This window comes from Oryx dammah, unplaced genomic scaffold (genome assembly GCF_014754425.2).
Source record: "Oryx dammah isolate SB20612 unplaced genomic scaffold, SCBI_Odam_1.1 HiC_scaffold_26, whole genome shotgun sequence".
NCBI lineage: Eukaryota > Metazoa > Chordata > Mammalia > Artiodactyla > Bovidae > Oryx > Oryx dammah.
In genome coordinates this window covers 2,749,737-2,767,406 of record NW_024070210.1, presented here as the reverse complement: position 1 = coordinate 2,767,406, position 17,670 = coordinate 2,749,737, and the positions used below count along the sequence as shown (strand labels likewise).

The 17,670-nt window shown below is 38.5% G+C and overlaps 1 protein-coding gene across 12 annotated transcripts in view; it reads right to left on the bottom strand.

The window, feature by feature from the left end:
- EML5 (EMAP like 5) overlaps window positions 1–17,670 on the bottom strand; it is a 154,428-nt gene that overhangs the window by 91,213 nt on the left and 45,545 nt on the right. For all 12 annotated transcript variants that reach the window (XR_005718806.1, XM_040227497.1, XM_040227498.1 and 9 more), the window contains exons 8-10: window positions 9,489–9,626; window positions 3,011–3,267; window positions 1,697–1,909 (exon numbers count right to left, since the gene is read on the bottom strand). Coding sequence is in view for 11 of the 12 variants with exons in the window: in XM_040227497.1 (XP_040083431.1) it covers window positions 1,697–1,909; window positions 3,011–3,267; window positions 9,489–9,626 (608 nt within the window). In the remaining variant the exon portion in view is untranslated. The remainder of the gene's footprint in view (window positions 1–1,696; window positions 1,910–3,010; window positions 3,268–9,488; window positions 9,627–17,670) is intronic.

Below are 17,670 nucleotides of genomic sequence, written 5' to 3'. Positions count from 1 at the left end.
GAAAGAGACACGTGTACCCCAATGTTCATTGCAGCACTATTTATAATAGCCAGGACATGGAAACAACCTAGATGTCCATCAGCAGATGAATGGATAAGAAAGCTGTGGTACATATACACAATGGAGTATTACTCAGCCATTAAAAAGAGTACATTTCAATCAGTTCTAATGAGATGGATGAAACTGGAGCCGATTATACAGAGTGAAATAAGCCAGAAAGAAAAACACCAATACAATATACTAACACATATATATGGAATTTAGAAAGATGGCAATGATGACCCTGCATGCAAGACAGCAAAAGAGACACAGATGTGTAGAGCGGACTTTTGGACTCTGAGGAGAGGGAGAGGGTGGGATGATTTGGGAGAATGGCATTGAAACATGTATACGATCATGTAAGAAATGAATCGCCAGTCTATGTTCAATGCAGGATGCAGGATGCTTGGGGCTGGTGCACCGGGATGATCCGGAGGGATGATGTGGGGTGGGAGGTGGGAGGGGAGTTCATGTTTGCGAGCTCATGTACACCTGTGGCGGATTCATGTCAATGTATGCCAAAACCAATACAGTACTGTAAAGTAAAATAAAGTAAAAATAAAAATTAAAAAAAAATAATAAAAAAGAATATATTCAACTGTACCTAATATAAGGCCCCATACTATAGGAGAGAGCTCTTAGAAAATTAAATCTGAGAAGAAACTTGGCTTTCTCTGAGTAGCATGGTTTTATTTTTTTAAAATAGCTACAGTGAAAATTATTCTGTGCTTTACTTTATTTTATTTTTGGTTTCAGGAAGCTCAGATTCAGTTTTGATGTTTGACTACTGTTAATTTCTTTATCTGACTTTAACATAGTATCTATTTATATTTCCCTTGGCATGAATTCTTTACTTACATAATTATTTTAGTGCTGACAGACTTGCCATAAGCTGACTCAAATACTTTCTGGAACAAGGGGTGGAACAAATGAATGACTAATAGAGCATTTAATATAATTATCCTCATGTCTATTAACAGATCGATAACATCATTTTAAAAGACACCCAAAGAAAAAGAGGTCATACATAAATTATATAGAAAATAACCAGTGATAAGACCTCTTAATTTTCTTCCACCACCAGTTATGAAAAATAAATAAATATCAAAACAATATATGTTAAGGGTTTAAGCAAAAACACTTTCTCAAAAACCAACAAACAAACCAATAGACTCCAAACTGCGACTTAAGCTTAGACAGCTGGCTACTCCATCAGAATTCTTAAGGAAATGACGCAAGAAAGATGTCTCATAAGAGATACATGTTCAGCAAGTTAAATGAGTGAAGATAGCAAGTCACAGGAAAAGTATAACTATCACTGTATATTCTGACTATATGAAATAATTCTGGAAGTAGAGAGAAAAATAACTCTTTAAAAAGAAAGAGGTAAAGTATTAGCCCATGTATAATATATGAATTCAAAAATAATTTTCTAATAAAAACTTCATATCCGAAGATAAAAGTAACACATGACAATAATTTCTTAATTGCCAAAATATTGTAGCTATTTCTGTTCACTTTCATGATATCTTTCACCAGTCACCACACATATTTTAAAAAGTGTAAACCCTCTTATTTATCTTAAGACTAATTTTATGAAAGAACCTAAAGGTCTTTTATGAGAGGTGAATTAATACTATTTTGAAAGAAAAGATACCTTTTCTTAAGCAAGGATATCGAAATAATTTTACAATTCCATAGTCATCAGCTGTAACTAAAACTTGGCCAATATAATTCCCATCTACTGAGTTTATATCGTTAATATCTGAATACTTGGGCCAAATTCCATTTACTTCAAGGCCTGAAACGCATGTCCATGAAGCCCAATGAACACCTTTTATTTCTTCTTTACTTGCCACTTCTTTTCCTCCTAAAAATAAATTAGAGTATTAATTTAAGAAGTTACTTCCTTTAATTTTTACTCAAGCATAAGTTATACTGATAACATGGTAAATTCCAAAATTTAAGTATCTTTCCAATCCAGTTAAAGGAGAATACATGAATAGGTAAGTGACTATAGTAAGGAAAGGAGAAAACTAAGTGCAAGGAGTTGTTAAAAAGCCACTACCAAAATTATACTGATTCAAAGAAATATAGATCTGATGATGATGTAGCTTAGCAGGGTCACCATGTGGACAATAAAACTGAACTATATTAAAGTCATGTTATAGTCACAAGGGGGTAACTTTGAAGGAAAAGTAAAAGTTATAAGAAAGTAGCAAATCATGTATTAAAAAAGAAACCTAAGAAGATACATGGTTGAGGAAAAATAGATAATTGAAAGTCTCATAAAAGAAGGGTGAGTGACAAGTAATACAATTACATTAGGCAACATGACTTCAGGATTGGTCAACCTTCGTAAGTTACAAACTGTTAACAAAAACTGTTTGAGTGATATGTTAATTTAATTATGCAGCTAGTCTTATTAAATAAAGTACTGCAATATAGTTACTAATTCATTAAGCATCATACTAAAGTACTGAGAGATATTTTGATGATTCTGTCTTTATTCTTCTCTTTTTAAAGCTTTGATGAAAATTCTGTTTTTCAAAATTAGTTTTTTAGCTACATTATTAATATTTGCAAAGTTTGAGATGACAACAGAAGACAATTTATAGTCAGACATTTACACCCGTTATATTTAGCTAATTAGTTGCACCCATTAAAAGTGACATTTTGACTTTCTAATACATATTAGGACTTCACCATATGCCACTCCTATGGCATGGAATTCAACATAAAATAAGTCTGTCTTAGATCCTCCAAACAAATAAGTTTTAATTAAGAAGCAAAGGATTTCAAATGATAAGGCAGACTTGTAGAAAAGATCACAATGCCTCCAATATTAGCTCATATTTTCCTTGATGTCCTATACTCAAATGTAACTGACACTCTGCCTCCAGCAGAATCTAAGATATTTTAAAGGAACTAAAAATCTACAAATTATATATAATTTATAGGAAGTTTTTACCCGGCATCCTGTAGAAAAGTCTTTTACCATTCCCATCATTTGTCTGTAAATATCTACTGTCTGAGGACCAGTCTAGATGAGTGATGAAACTAAGTGACCCAACACACTCTCCAAACTTCTTATAGCGCTGAGCAACTCCATAAATATCAACTGAGCTGTCGTTGCAACCGACAGCAAGGTAAGTTCCGTCTGGTGAATATTTTAACTCATGGATTGCCTCCTTCCGATCTTTAATATGCACAACTTCTGTCATATCTCTATAAAGAAAAAGGAGAGAGACCATGGGGGAAAAGTCACTACAGAATTAGTTCCGTTTTCCAATGTGTCTAAAATGACTATTTCAAGTATTTATAAACCATAAAATACATGTAAATGATACAAGCAGTATTAATTCAGGAATAATTTTGCTGAACAGAAATATATGAGGACAATACATGCTAGAAGTAGAGAAAAATGCTAAAGTTCAGTTCCTAAATTACTTAATTTTAAGTAGTCTAGAGATTCATATTAAATTTCCAAAGTAATACAATAACAGAAATCAAGCCATGGGATTTTTATGATGAAGTTTCTTATAAGACTGAGCTTATAAAAAAATGCTTAATTATAAACACCATGATATTCAAATCAAATTTTTGTAATGAACCAAATATACAAAATTATACCCAGGAAATAAAGGAAACACTGATTTGCATTATTTCAGTAATATATTTGAATATATATCTGTATATAGCTACCACGTTATTTTTAGTTCAATCTCTGTGACCTCTTTGAATAGAACACAATTCTTCCCAATTAGCGATCATTTCAGTCAGCAATGTTAAACATTTTTTAATGATGCCTTATAACTGACTTTCCAGAATAATACAGGTATTGGTAGCGGCCATAGAAACGGATCAGCAGCTAAATACTGCTGAGTGTGAAAGCACATGGGGGTGGTAGAGAGGCAGAGAAGAGGGGGCGGCAAGGGAGGGGCAGGGGGAAGCGAGGGTCTTATTTCCAATTGTTGCCACAGACGTTTTTCCAAATAAATTTTGCATTATCCATCTGAAATGCTCCCAACAGAAAATTCCAAGAATAGAAGTTTAAATGGCTATTTCCCAATTTTTACAGTTCCCAAATAGACAAATTCAAAGTAATAAAATTCACATTTCTTTCAGAGACACTAAGTATTTAACTTTGTTTTAGACTCATGGGATATGAATATGAACTCATCTTTTGTAAGAGATGGAGATAAAGTAATCATACTTCACAACTAAGAAAATGCAGTGAGTGCTCGAAAGGTTATGTATGAAGTTCTATAAGAAGCACTGAAAAAGGGTTAAGACTACAGGTAGGAAGGGAGTAAGGAAGAGTGATACCTATTTGAACCTAAAACCTGAGGGGCTGGCTAATTATAAAAGAGGAGCGAAGGTTTTCCAGAAAGAACACACAGCATGAGCAATGCCCAGTCCATGGCACATATGAAGAATAGAGCTTCCCACGTGGCGCTAGCGGCCAAGAACCCCCCTGCCGATGCAGGAGATGTAAGAGATGCAGGTTTGATCCCTGGGTTGGGAAGATCCCCTGGAGGAGGGCATGACAACCTATTTCAGCACTCTTGCCTGCAGAATCCCATGGAGAGAGGAGCCTGGCAGGCTACAGTCCACAGGGTTGCAGAGAGTAGGACAAACGGAGCGCAACTTAGCACAGCACACAGATATTACAAGGTGGAAGCAAGAAAGTGGGGCAAGTGATGGCCTGATGGGGTTAAAGAGACACACTGAAGACAGTGTGTAACGGGTCTGATATGTTACCAAGGAACCTGGGCTTTACCCTGGTGTTAATCATATAAAAAAAGAGATTAAAATCATCCTCTTAAGTATAAAAGGGAATAAGAACAAAACAAAACAAATGAAGTGGAAAAAAAACTTTTAAAAAAGCTTTCCTTGTCAACATCGCTCTTGCCTCACACTCTGCAACCTGCAAGGCCCTCTTCCTAAGCATAAACTTATGTATTTTTAGCTACCTGTACCTTTCCAGTGACTTCTTCCTTTAAGTTCTAATTAAATTCATGCATCTTCTCTCTCTTTCTCCATACCCATTCATCCACCTAGCCACCCAGTTCAGTTCAATCGCTCAGTCATGTCTGACCCTTTGCGACCCCATGGACTGCAGCATGCCAGGCCTCCCTGTCCATCACCAACTCCCAGAGTCTACTCAAACTCATTTCCATTCAGTTGGTGATGCCATCCAACCATCTCATCCTCTGTCATCCCCCTCTCCTCCTGCCTTCAGTCTTTCCCAGCATCAGGATCTTTTCAAATGAGTCAGTTCTTCATATGAGGTGGCCAAAGTATTGGAGTTTCAGCTTCAGCATCCATCCTTCCAATGAACATTCAGGACTGATTTCCTTTAGGGACAGACTGGTTGGATCTCCTTGCAGTCCAAGGGAATCTCAAGAGTCTTCTCCAACACCACAGTTTGTGGCTCAGCTGGTAAAGAATCCACCTGCAATTCGGGAGACCTAGGTTTGATCCCTGGGTTGGGAAGATCCCCTGGAGGAGGGAAAGGCTACACACTCCAGTATTCTGGCCTGGAGAATTCCATGGACTGTACAGACCATGGGGTCACAAAAAGTCAGATACAACTGAGTGACTTTCACTTTCCATCCACCCATCCATCCACTAATCCATTCATCTAAATCTGTATGGAGTAAGATTTTTAAGAAAACATCTAAAGCACAATTTCATAGCTTCTATTTTTTGTACATTATTTATTAAAGATAAGATCATTCCAATATCAACCACAAACATTAGTTAAATTGCTCATGGAAAGTTCTTCAGAGTTATTTTGTCTTTTTTTTTAAAGCTTTTTATTGTTCGAGAGATTTACCGTGCCCAGTTAAGGAGAGAAATAAGTGTGGATATCTCAGGATGTCTCCTGCTTTCTACCACTAAGCCCCTGCCCACCAACACTCAAGCACGCACAAACACCCACACCCACACACCCCCCCAACAGTGATGGAAAGAGAGATTCTGATTGGTTTTATAGTATGTATTATGTTACTGTGCTAAGTCACTTCAGTCATGTCTGACTCTTTGTGACCCATGGACTGGAACCTGCCAGGCTCCTCTGTCCATGGGATTCTCTACACAAGAAAACTGGAGTGGGTGGCCAAGCCCTTCTCCAGCAGATCTTCCCAACTCAGGGACTGAACTCTCATCTCTTGTGTGTCCCATATTAGCAGGTGGGTTCTTTACCACTAGTTAACATGATTACATAAATCACAGATGGTGACTGCAGCAACAAAATTAAAAGACGATTGCTCCTTGGAAGAAAGCTATGAAAAACCCTGACAGCATATTAAAAAGCAGAGACATCATTTTGCCAACATAGGCCCATAAAGTCAAAGCTAAGGTTTCTCCAATAGTCATGTATGGATGGAAATTAGACCATAAAGAAGGCTGAGCACCGAAGAATTGATGCTCTCTAACTGCGATGCTGGAGAAGATTCTTGAGAGTCTCTTGGACTGCAAGGAGATACAACCAGTCCATCCTAAAGGAGATCAACCCTGAATATTCATTGGAAGGACTGACACTGAAGCTGAAGCTCTAATACTCTGGCCACCTGATGCGAAGAGCTGACTCATTGGAAAAGATCTTGATGCTGGAAAAGACTGAAGACAAAAGGAAAAGTGCAGAAGAGAATGAGATGGTTAGATAGCACCACCAACTTAATTGATATGAATCTGAGCAAACTCCAGGAGACAGTGAAGGACAGAGGAGCCTTGACACGCTGCAGTCCATGGGGTCACAAAGAGTTGGACACAATTTAGCGACTGAACAGTAACAAACAGCAGGATTAAGACCAATTAGAAGTCTACTATGAAATTAAAAGATGCTTACTCCTTGGAAGAAAAGTTATGACCAACCTAGATAGCATATTCAAAAGCAGAGACATTACTTTGCCGACTAAGGTCCATCTAGTCAAGGCTATGGTTTTTCCTGTGGTCATGTATGGATGTGAGAGTTGAACTGTGAAGAAGGCTGAGCACCGAAGAATTGATGCTTTTGAACTGTGGTATTGGAGAAGACTCTTGAGAGTCCCTTGGACTGCAAGAAGATCCAACCAGTCCATTCTGAAGGAGATCAGTCCTGGGATTTCTTTGGAAGGACTGATGCTAAAGCTGAAACTCCAGTACTTTGGCCACCTCATGCGAAGAGTTGACCCATTGGAAAAGACTCTGATGCTGGGAAGGATTGGGGGCAGGAGGAGAAGGGGATGACAGAGGATGAGATGGCTGGATGGTATCACTGACTCGATGGACATGAATCTGAGTGAACTCCGGGAGTTGGTGATGGACAAGGAGGCCTGGCGTGCTGCGATGCATGGGGTCGCAAAGAGTCAGACACGACTGAGTGAGTGAACTGAACTGAACTGAGAAGTCTACTACAGATGGTGGTTGCTCAGAGTTCAGAAAGAAGTGAAATGATTTGAAATATACAACATTAACCCTTACTGTTACAGTATATAATATATAGTATATGTTAAAGATATTGTAATTCTAATCTTATTCACAACCTTAATCAAAATGCTCCTAGAAAACTCATAAGGTAAGAAAAATCAACAAGATATGGTGACTGGATTAGAAATGATAGTTAGAGAGAGAGGTATCAATGATAATGCCTAGTTTTTTGACTTATTCAAGAACATGGATTATAGAGGCTTTTGCTAGAATAGTTCCCTGGTGGCCCAGTGGTTAGGATTCTAGGTTTTCACTGCCATGGCCTGGAGTTCCATCCCTGGTTGGGGAACTGAAAGTGCACATGCCATGCGGCATGGCCAAAAAAAAAAAAAAGAATATTTTTGAGTTGCTAAAATACTTATTAGAGATAAGAAATTATTCACCTAGTTTCTTCCAGACAATAATGAAAGGGTAAGTAAATGTATAAATGAAAAAATAACCATCACTATTTTCAATGTGTAGCAGCTTTTTGTGGAGAAGGCAATGGCAACCCACTTCAGTACTCTTGCCTGGAAAATCCCATGGATGGGGGAGCCTGGTGGGCTGCCGTCTATGGGGTCGCACAGAGTCAGACACAACTGAAGTGACTTAGCAGTAGCAGCTTAGCAGCAGCTTTTTGATAAAAATTCTTAGGTGTTTTACATACATTTTAAATTCCTGGTTGTAAAACAATGCAAATGTACTTAATGAAACTAAATTTTACTCACAAAAATGTTTTTTAAAAATAAATTTAAAAAAAAAATAAAAAAATAATAAAAATAATAAAAATAAATTTTACTCATAAAAATGTTTAAAATGGCAAATTATACATTATGTATATTTTATCATAATAAAAAAATTAAGAGAAAAATCTCAGCATATCTCATTATAGAAACCGACCCCAGAATAAAGAGTCATATCTATAGAAGCTCAGAAGTATAAAAGCTTGATGAATTAATGTCTGAGGAAGAGAAAGATATTTTATACATGGTAAAAGAAAGAAACTGAGGTAGAAATAAACAGGCTGGAGAGATGGGCACAATAGGCTTTGTCAAGGATTATAAACCTCATCTTAGGGATAATGCAATGCTTTTATCATATTTAGAAAGAGGAGGAATGCAAACAAACATGTTTTAAAAGGCATCACTATAAATGGAAAGTGGAAAAAGAACTTGAAGAAGCAAAATAGGAGATGGGGAGATCAGATGAGATGCTATTTCACCAATCCACCAGAAAGAAGTTAGGAGATAGCAGGTCTGTACAATGGTGAAAATGAAAGTAAGCAGATTAAGTTGAGAGCTACTTAAGGAGGTAGGTTAGTCAGAATTCTGTGATTAATTAGACATGAGAGACAAAAGAGAATGGTTTCTGGACTGGGCAACTGGATGGACGGTGCCATTATTCAGTAAACTAGATATGAAAAATATCATAAATACTTATTCTCATGAACACGTGTGGCTCTGCAGCAATTTTTTTTTTCTACAGCAAATTTTTAAATGACTGTACAGAAGTCAACTACCTGCACCATATCTATAGATAGTCAACACAAGATGTTAACTGCTTTAACAGTTTCTTTAAACTTTCTAACTATCCAAATGAAGGAGGAGATGCAGGCACTTTTTACCAAAGCATAAAGCTGCAAACTGAAACAAAACTACTCCCTCATTTTTAACCGTTTCCAGGTCTCCTTCTCCCTATTCCATGGCAAAAGATCATTACTAAAAATCAATACTACCAAGAAATAGAAATCAAGACCCAAACTTGTCTCAAAATTCTATTCATTAATTTACTAAGCAGTCTTAATCTCTAAAACTAAAGTTTGAGTTAATTTTCTGACAAAGCCATTTTTATAAACATATTTTTTTATATTTCATGAAACTAATATCTGAAAAATATATTAATAAAGGAGAGGGAAAAGTGGGTAAGTGTAAGTATTACAGACTCTATCTCACTTAACAGAAACTTGCTGTTTCTATTTCTACCCTAACACGTACCTTACTCTAAGCACAGTGAACGAGCCATCCTTCATTCCAAGGGCAAGATGGATCCCATCTACATTCACAGCTGCACAACGAATTGGTTCTTCCATATTACACCTTGCTATTAGTGCATGATCAACCAGGCTCCATATTCTGTAACATTTAATTAAAATAAAAGAGTAGTTAGCTAATGTACGCTTTAAAATGTTAGAATATATGAAAAAATATTGGTTAAAATAATAATTTCACTTTAAGGAAGAAAGGTAAATTTAGGTTTTTAACTGCATGCTTTGTGGCAGAGAATTCTTATCTACAAAACTAGAAATACTGTTAATGCTTAAAATGACAAGTGTTAATAGAATCCTTTATTTTTAAGACAATGTAATGACATTAATTTTTTTCTAATCAGTTATTTTAGATAGATGATTTCTACCCTGATCAAAGGGGACATATATATATATATAGTATATTGATGTATGTATACACCATATTTATAGTCTTTTAATTTAAGAGTGACACTTCAGATTATGCAAATTCAGTCTTTTCCAGACTCTAATGTTAAACAACTGTAACAAGTAGTAAAAAATACCCATTGTTTGAAAGTTAAGAATTACACTTCCAAATAACCTGAACAAAGACCAAAATTACCAATGAAAATTAGTAATATTTTGAATTAAATTATAACAAACTTTTACAGATTACATATCACTTCTAGAGATTGGTCTGTTCAAGTTATGTTTCTTCTTGACTCAATTATCACAGTTATGCCACTAGAAATCTATCCATTTCTTCTAGGTTGTCCAGTTTGTTGGCATACAACTGTTCATAGAATGCGGTAACAATTTTTTTTTTGTATTTCTGTGGTATCAGTTATTTTTCCTCTTTTTCATTTCTTATTTTGTTTGGTTGGGTCCTTTCTCTTTTCTTCTTGGTGAGTCTGACCAGAGATTTGTCAATTTGTTCATCTTTTCAAAATATCAGCTCTTGGTTTTATTGATTTTTTAAAAAATACTTTATTTATTTCCTATTTGGTCTTTATTGCTTCCTTCCTTCTGCTTACTCTGGGTTTTGCTTGTTCTTCTCTTTCTAAGTCTTTTAGGTGGTAGGTTAGGTTGCTTAAAATTTTCCTTGTTTCTTGAGGAAGGCCTCTCTCTATAAATCTCCCTTCCAAAACTGTTTTTGCTGCATCCATAGATTTGTAAAGTTGTATTTTCACTTTTTGGAGAAGGTGATGGCACCCCACTCCAGCATTCTTGCCTGGAAAATCCCATGGACGGAGGAGCCTGGTAAGCTGTGATCCATGGGGTCGCGAAGAGTCGGACACGACTGAGCGACTTCACTTTCACTTTTCACTTTCACGCCCTGGAGAAGGAAATGGCAACCCACTCCAGTGTTCTTGCCTTTGCATGTGTCTAACTCACTCTATGATTTCTTCTTTGATTTCATCATCAACACATCTATTTTTTAATAGCATGCTATTTGGTCTTGGGATCTACCAGCCTGGGGCTGCCCTGGTGGCTCGCTCTGCTCATAAAGAATCCACCTGCCGTGTGGGAGACCTGGGTTCGACCCCTGGGTTGGGAAGATCCCCTGGAGAAGGGAAAGGCTACCTATCCCAGTATTCTGGCCCGAAGAACTCCATGGACTGTAGAGTCCATGGGGTCACAAAGAGTCAGACAAGACTGAGCGACTTTCACTCACTCACACTATTTAGTCTCCAAGTGGTTGTTCTTTTCCAATTTTTTGTTCTATGGCTGATTCCCAGTTTTATACTGTTGTGGTCAGAAAAGATGCTTGAAATAATTTCTATTATCTTAAAATTGCTAAGGCTTGTTTTTTGACCTAGTATGTGATCCATCCCAGACAATGTTTCAAGCGCAATTGGAATAGAAGGGTATTCCAGCCTTTTTTTTCTTTTTTTCCTTAATTGGATATCAATCAAGTCCAACTGATCTACTGTGTAATTTAGAACTTCTGTTGCCTTATTAGTTTTTCGTCTGGATGATCTGTCCACTGATGTCAGTGGAGTGTTAAAGCCTACTATTACTGAATTACTGTAAATGTCTCCCTTCATGTTTGTATTTGTTTTATATATTAGATGTTCCTATATTGGGTACTAGTGGTAAAGAACCCACCTATCGATGCAGGAGACGTGAGAGATGTGGGTTCTATTTCTGGGTTGGGAGAATCCCCTGGAGGAGGGCATGGCAACCCACTCCAGTATTCTTGTGTGGAGAAATCCCATGGACAGAGGATCCTGGCAGGTTACAGTCCATAGGGTCGCAAAGGGTCAGACACATCTGGAGCTTGCCACACATGCACATGTTGGCCACATATATGCTAATAAGTATAATATTCTCCTCCTACATTGATTTCTTTATTACTATATGGTGTCCTTCTTTGTCTTTCTTTATGGCCTTTGTTTTAAAGTTTATTTTGTCTGATATGAGTATTGCTATCCTCACTTTCTTGCTGTTTCCAATTTGCATGAAATATCTTTTCCCTTCCCTTCACATTTTTCATTCTCGGTGTTTTTTGCCCTGAAGTGAGTCTTCTGTAGGCAGTATACTGGAGATTCTTTTTTAAAAATCCAATCTGCCACTCTGTCTTTTAATCAGAGTATTTAGTCCACTGACATTATGCAAAAATACGGAATGCTGGCTGGATGAAGCACAAGCAGGAATCAAGATGGCCAGGAGAAATATCAATAACCTCAGATACGCAGATGATACCACCCTTGTGGCAGAAAGTGAAGAAGAACTAAACAGCCGCTTGATGAAAGTGAAAGAGAAGAGTGAAAAAGTTGGCTTAAAACTCAACAGTCAAAAAACGAAGATCATGGCATCTGGTCCCAAAACTTCATCGCAAATAGATGGGGAAACAGTAGAAACAGTGTCAGACTTTATTTTCTTGGGCTCCAAAATCACTGCAGATGGTGACTGCAGCCATGAAATTAAAACAGGTTTGCTCCTTGGAAGAAAACTTATGACCAACCCAGACAGCATGTTAAAAAACAGAGACATCACTTGGCTGACAAAGATCCATCTAGTCAAAGCTATGGTTTTTCCAGTGGTCATGTATGGATGTGAGAGTTGGACTGTGAAGAAAGCTGAGTGCAGAAGAACTGATGCTTTTGAACTGTGGTGTTGGAGAAGACTCTTGAGAGTCCCTTGGACTGCAAGGAGATCCAACCCATCCATCCTAAAGGAAATCAGTCCTGAATATTCACTGGAAGGACTGATGCTGAAGCTCCAATATTTTGGCCACCTGATGTAAAGAACTAACTTCTTAGAAAAGACCCTGATGATGGGAAAGAGTGAAGGCTGGAGAAGGGGGATGACAGACAATGAGATGGTTGGACGGCATCACCGACTCGATGGACGTGAGTTTGAGCAAGCTCTGGGAGTTGGTGATGGACAGCGAAGCTGGTGCACTGCAGTCCATGGAGTCACAAAGAGTCAGACACGACTGAACTGAACTGACATTAAAAGTAATTATTGATAAGTATGTACTTATTGCCGTTTTAATCAATTTTCCAGTGATTTATGTAGTTCTTCATTTCTTCCCTTTTGTTTTTCCTTTTGTGGCTTTATGATTTTCTTTTGTAGTACCCTTGAGTTCCTTTCTCTTTGGTTTTTATGAACCTACTGTATATTTTTGACTTTTCATTACCATAGAGTTCAAGTATATTAACCTATATCAGCATCATTCAAGTTCAAATACATTCTATAAAATTTACATTTTTGTAACTCCCCTCTCTGACATTTTGAGATTTTGATATCTGATGTCTTATTTTACATCTTCATACTTATCCTTTTACTGTTTATTATAATCATAATCACTTCTACAATTTTTAAACTGTTTTAAAATTTACATGTGGTTTATTTAAGTGACCTTCAATCCTTAGTATATATTTGCCTTTCTTATTGTGATTTTTCCCTTTCATACAGATTCTTGATTCTTTTCTGTTTACAGAATATCTTTCAATATTTCTTTCAGGATAGGTGCAGTATTGCCCAAGTATTCTTTGTCTTAAAAATTCTTTCTCTCTCCTATTCTAAATGATAATCTTGCTGGACAGAGTATCCTAGGTTGCAGGGTTTTTTTCCCTTTCAGGATTTTGAATCCAGGTCATTCCATTCTGGCTTGAAAAGTGTTCACAGAGAAATCAGCTGTTAGCTTTATGGAGCTTCCCTTGTAATGGACTCTTTTTTCTCTTGCTCTATTTAGAATCCTCTCTTTAACTTTTGTTATTTTAATTATGATATGTCTAGGTGTGGGTTTGTTTGAATTCATTTCACTTGGGACCCTCTGTTCTTCCTGTATCTGTATACCTGTTTTTAGGTTTGAGAAGTTTTTAGCTCTAGTATCTTCAAATACATTTTTTATCTCCTTCTCTCTCACTTCTCCTTCTGGAGCTCCTATTATGCACAGGCCGGCACATTTCCCTTTCTCCTATAGGTCTCAAATATTGCTCTTTTTTTCATTTTGTCTTTCTGTCTGCTGTTCTGATTGGATGATGCCCATTATTCTATCTTTCAGATCACTTCTTCATCCGTGTCGTTTAGTCAGCTATTTGTTGCTTCTAGATTGCTTTTTGAGAAGGCACTGGCGACCCACTCCAGTACTCTTGCCTGGAATCTCCCGTGGACACAGGAGCCTGGTAAGCTGCAGTCCATGGGGTTGCTAAGAGTCAGACACGACTGAGTGACTTCACTTTCACTTTCATGCATTGGAGAAGGAAATGGCAACCCACTCCAGTGTTCTTGCCTGTAGAATCCCAGGGACGGGGGAGCCTGGTGGGCTGCCGTCTATGGGGCTGCACAGAGTCGGACACTACTGACGTGACTTAGTAGCAGTAGCAGCAGCAGATTGCTTTTTATCTCAGTAATTGAGTTATCTATTTTTTGTGTTGTCTATTTTTGACTGGTTCTTCTTTACAGTTTTTAATTCCTTGTTACAGTGATCTGCATTCCTATCAATAATCTTTCCTAATTATTTTAGCATTTTTATTTCACCTTTTTCTACTTGGGGTCTGGGAGACTGGTGAGCTCTGTTTCATTATTTGTAATCTTTCAGGGAATTTCTCTTGTTCTTTTAATTGGGAGTAGTTCCTCTGCCTTTTCATTTTACTTAACTTTCCTTTTTAAATTTATTTTTAAACTGGAGGGTAACTGCTTTACAACACTGTGCTGGTTTCTGCTGTACAGTGTGGATCGGTCATCACTATACATATATATCTCTCCTTCCCTAGAGCCTCCCTCTCTGTCTCTATAAATTTAGAAGAAACTGTTTTCTACTATAATCTTGTAGAGCTGATTTTTAAGATGTTTTTATGTGTGAGTGTCCCTGTGTAGACTGTGTGTGTCCCATGCCTTTGGTGCGAGGGTTGGTTTTGGTATGAATGCCAGTCGCATCTCTTCCCAGGGTATGCTAGCCAGCATCCCCTTGATGGGGAGGCAGAGGTGCTGGAGGATCTAAAGCCTGTTCAGGGAGTATAGCAGGGCTCCCTCTCTGCTCCGTGGCTGCTGCCACTCTGTCAGGGACAAGACTGCCTTCTCAGCTGCTGGAGTAGAAGCCCCGATGATTGGGGGTGACAAGGCTCTGTTGCCCTTGAGCATGTGCCCTGCCCCAAGGAAGTGAGTGGGAAGCAAGCGATGCTTGTGCACTCAGAGGACCTACATGCACCCTGTGCAGGAGTCCATGGCTCTGTTTAGAAGCAGGCTGAGATTACATCCCTGCCTCTATTACCTTCAGCCCAGATCTGGTATAAGGCTGTGGTGCCCAACAGGCTGAGGCTGGGTGTCAGGGTGTTGTGGCTGCAGGAACTGAAGGGCTGCACTGCTGCCAGAGATCTGGGCTGCCTCAGTGGCAGTCTCTGCCCAGGATCTGTCTGCCCCAGGTTGAGCACGAATCTGCAGTGTGCAGTGGGTGGGACCAGGGAACGCCGGCGGGAGGCCAACGGCTGCATGCTCGTGTGTGTGAAGACAATGGTCGCCGCCACCCTGAGCCCTGTGGTCTGTCTCTGTGTCATTTCCCAGGGCCTGGTTGGCCTAGGTCTTGTGCCAGGCTGTGGTGGAGTGAGCAGGGCCAGGATGTTTGCTCCACTCCGACTGGAGAGTGCGGGTGTGGTAGCAGCCACCAGCGCAAGGCTCTCTCCATCTTGGCTACTGGCAAGTCAGCGTGTGCACACTCCCTCAAAGTGGAGAATAGACTTGAGGCCTCTCTGTCCCAATGGCTCTCCCAGAAAGCAAGGGGGCTTATCTTCTCTGCCCTGGACCCTAGAGCTGGTACGGCCAGCTTGTGGCTCAGCCTGCTCGCTCTCCAGGGCTAGGTCCTCCCATGCAGGCTGACTCCTTTCAAATCCCTCCCAGGGGTGCAGGTTCCAACCTGATACTTTTATTTCCATCTTACCAAGTCACATGAAGATCTTTCTTGCAGCTCTGGTTGTACAGGAGTCTGTCAGTTTCCAATTAGTTTTCTGTGAGAATGCTTCCATATGTAGATGTCTTTTTGATGTATTTGTGGAGGGGAAGCGAGCTCCACATCTTCCTACTGTGCCATCTTGATCCCCCTTGTTTTCACATTTGTAAATGTTTGACAAAAATTATCAAAGTATAACATTTTGAGTCATGAGAAAATTATATGAAATTCAGACTCAGACTTCAGTGTCTACAGATCAAGTTTTCTGGGAACATAGCCACCCTGCTCTGTGTTCATACTGTCTGTGGCCGCTCTCCTACTGCAGAGGCAGAGTTGAATGCTTACAGAACAGACGGCAGATGGTGGCACGCATCACCTTGTTCTGCTCCTTTGATGCACTACAAATCACACCGACACTATTATAACCTGACAGAATCTCAACTATGAGTACTGTGACATCATGGCATTTTATTATTTTTATTTCCAGTACATACCCATCACGTCGTAACAAGAAAGAAAAAAGAGAAAACTCCGAATGTTGTGTTTTAAGGCACAGTGGACTGTGGATTACACAACTACTGAATTAGATGGTAGAGCATTATGTTTATTATTCAATGATATTATAGCTATCCTGAAAGAGTACAAAGGTACATTAACATTACCAGACTAAGCACTTATCATATTTTCAACTCAAAGGAAAGCAATGGTCAGAAAAATTAGAAAATTTAAAATCTCATTGTAGCAGAATTTCTTTACACATTCAAAAATTAAAATGAGGTTTTGCTTAAAAAAACCTACTAAGAAAGTAAAACAAAACAAGTGGCTCATTTTTTAGACAAGCAAAGAAAGTTGCTTATTGGTAATGGATTAACTAAATCATTTTGAATTGTTGCAGCTGAAGAAATCTGTCCAGAAAAAATAAATTTGTTTAAGACAATTAGCCTTTGGGCGAGAACAGCTGCTTACAGAGTTGGGGGTTTGGGAATAACACTAACAGTTAATTAAAAACAAGGCAAATACTTTTGAGTGGTTTTCCTAGAGTTCTGATAAGTCAACAAATGTTATGGTTACTACTAAGTGGTTTATTTGAGGAGTCAATGCCAAGTTTGAAGTGATAAAGAATTAGCTTTTATGAATAGTTTGCATGGAATAACTACAGGCTAGAATATTTTCAAAGACACTAGTGAGAGAGCAGTCGTCCAGTACAACGTCAAGTGAAATCACACTGGGGTAAAAAATATGTAGGGGGGAACGGCTTACAGACGAATTATAAAGCCTATACAAAGTCAAGCTGTTTAAAGCCTCACGATTCTTCACTGTACTATCTTTCCACAATTTTGCACACACACAATCTTGAATCGTGTCTTTTAGAACCAATAGTGTTAACAGTGAACTTCATTTTCTCCAGTGGATTTAACCATTGTTGGTTCTGAGTTTCTGTCAGGAACAGAAGCTAAAAATCCTGACTTGCCCAATAACACTTTCCAATTAAAACTTCCCCAATTTTGCTATTCAGGGAGACACTAGTTTGGGAAAGATCCTGGTGTTCTTACTTGTTGCAGGTAGTAATACAGCCTTTCTTCTCTCCATCTTTGGTTTGACTGTGTCTTTTGGTTTGGCGCCCACCAAGAGGTGAACCCAGTTTTCAGGTAACACAATTACTTTTTAAAGGATCAGCTGCCCTTTTTATGAAAGCAGCCAGTACCAGCTGTCCTCCTAAACTGGAAGGAACTCCTAGCAAATCGTGTGGGTAAAGTGTAGCCCCACACCAAAT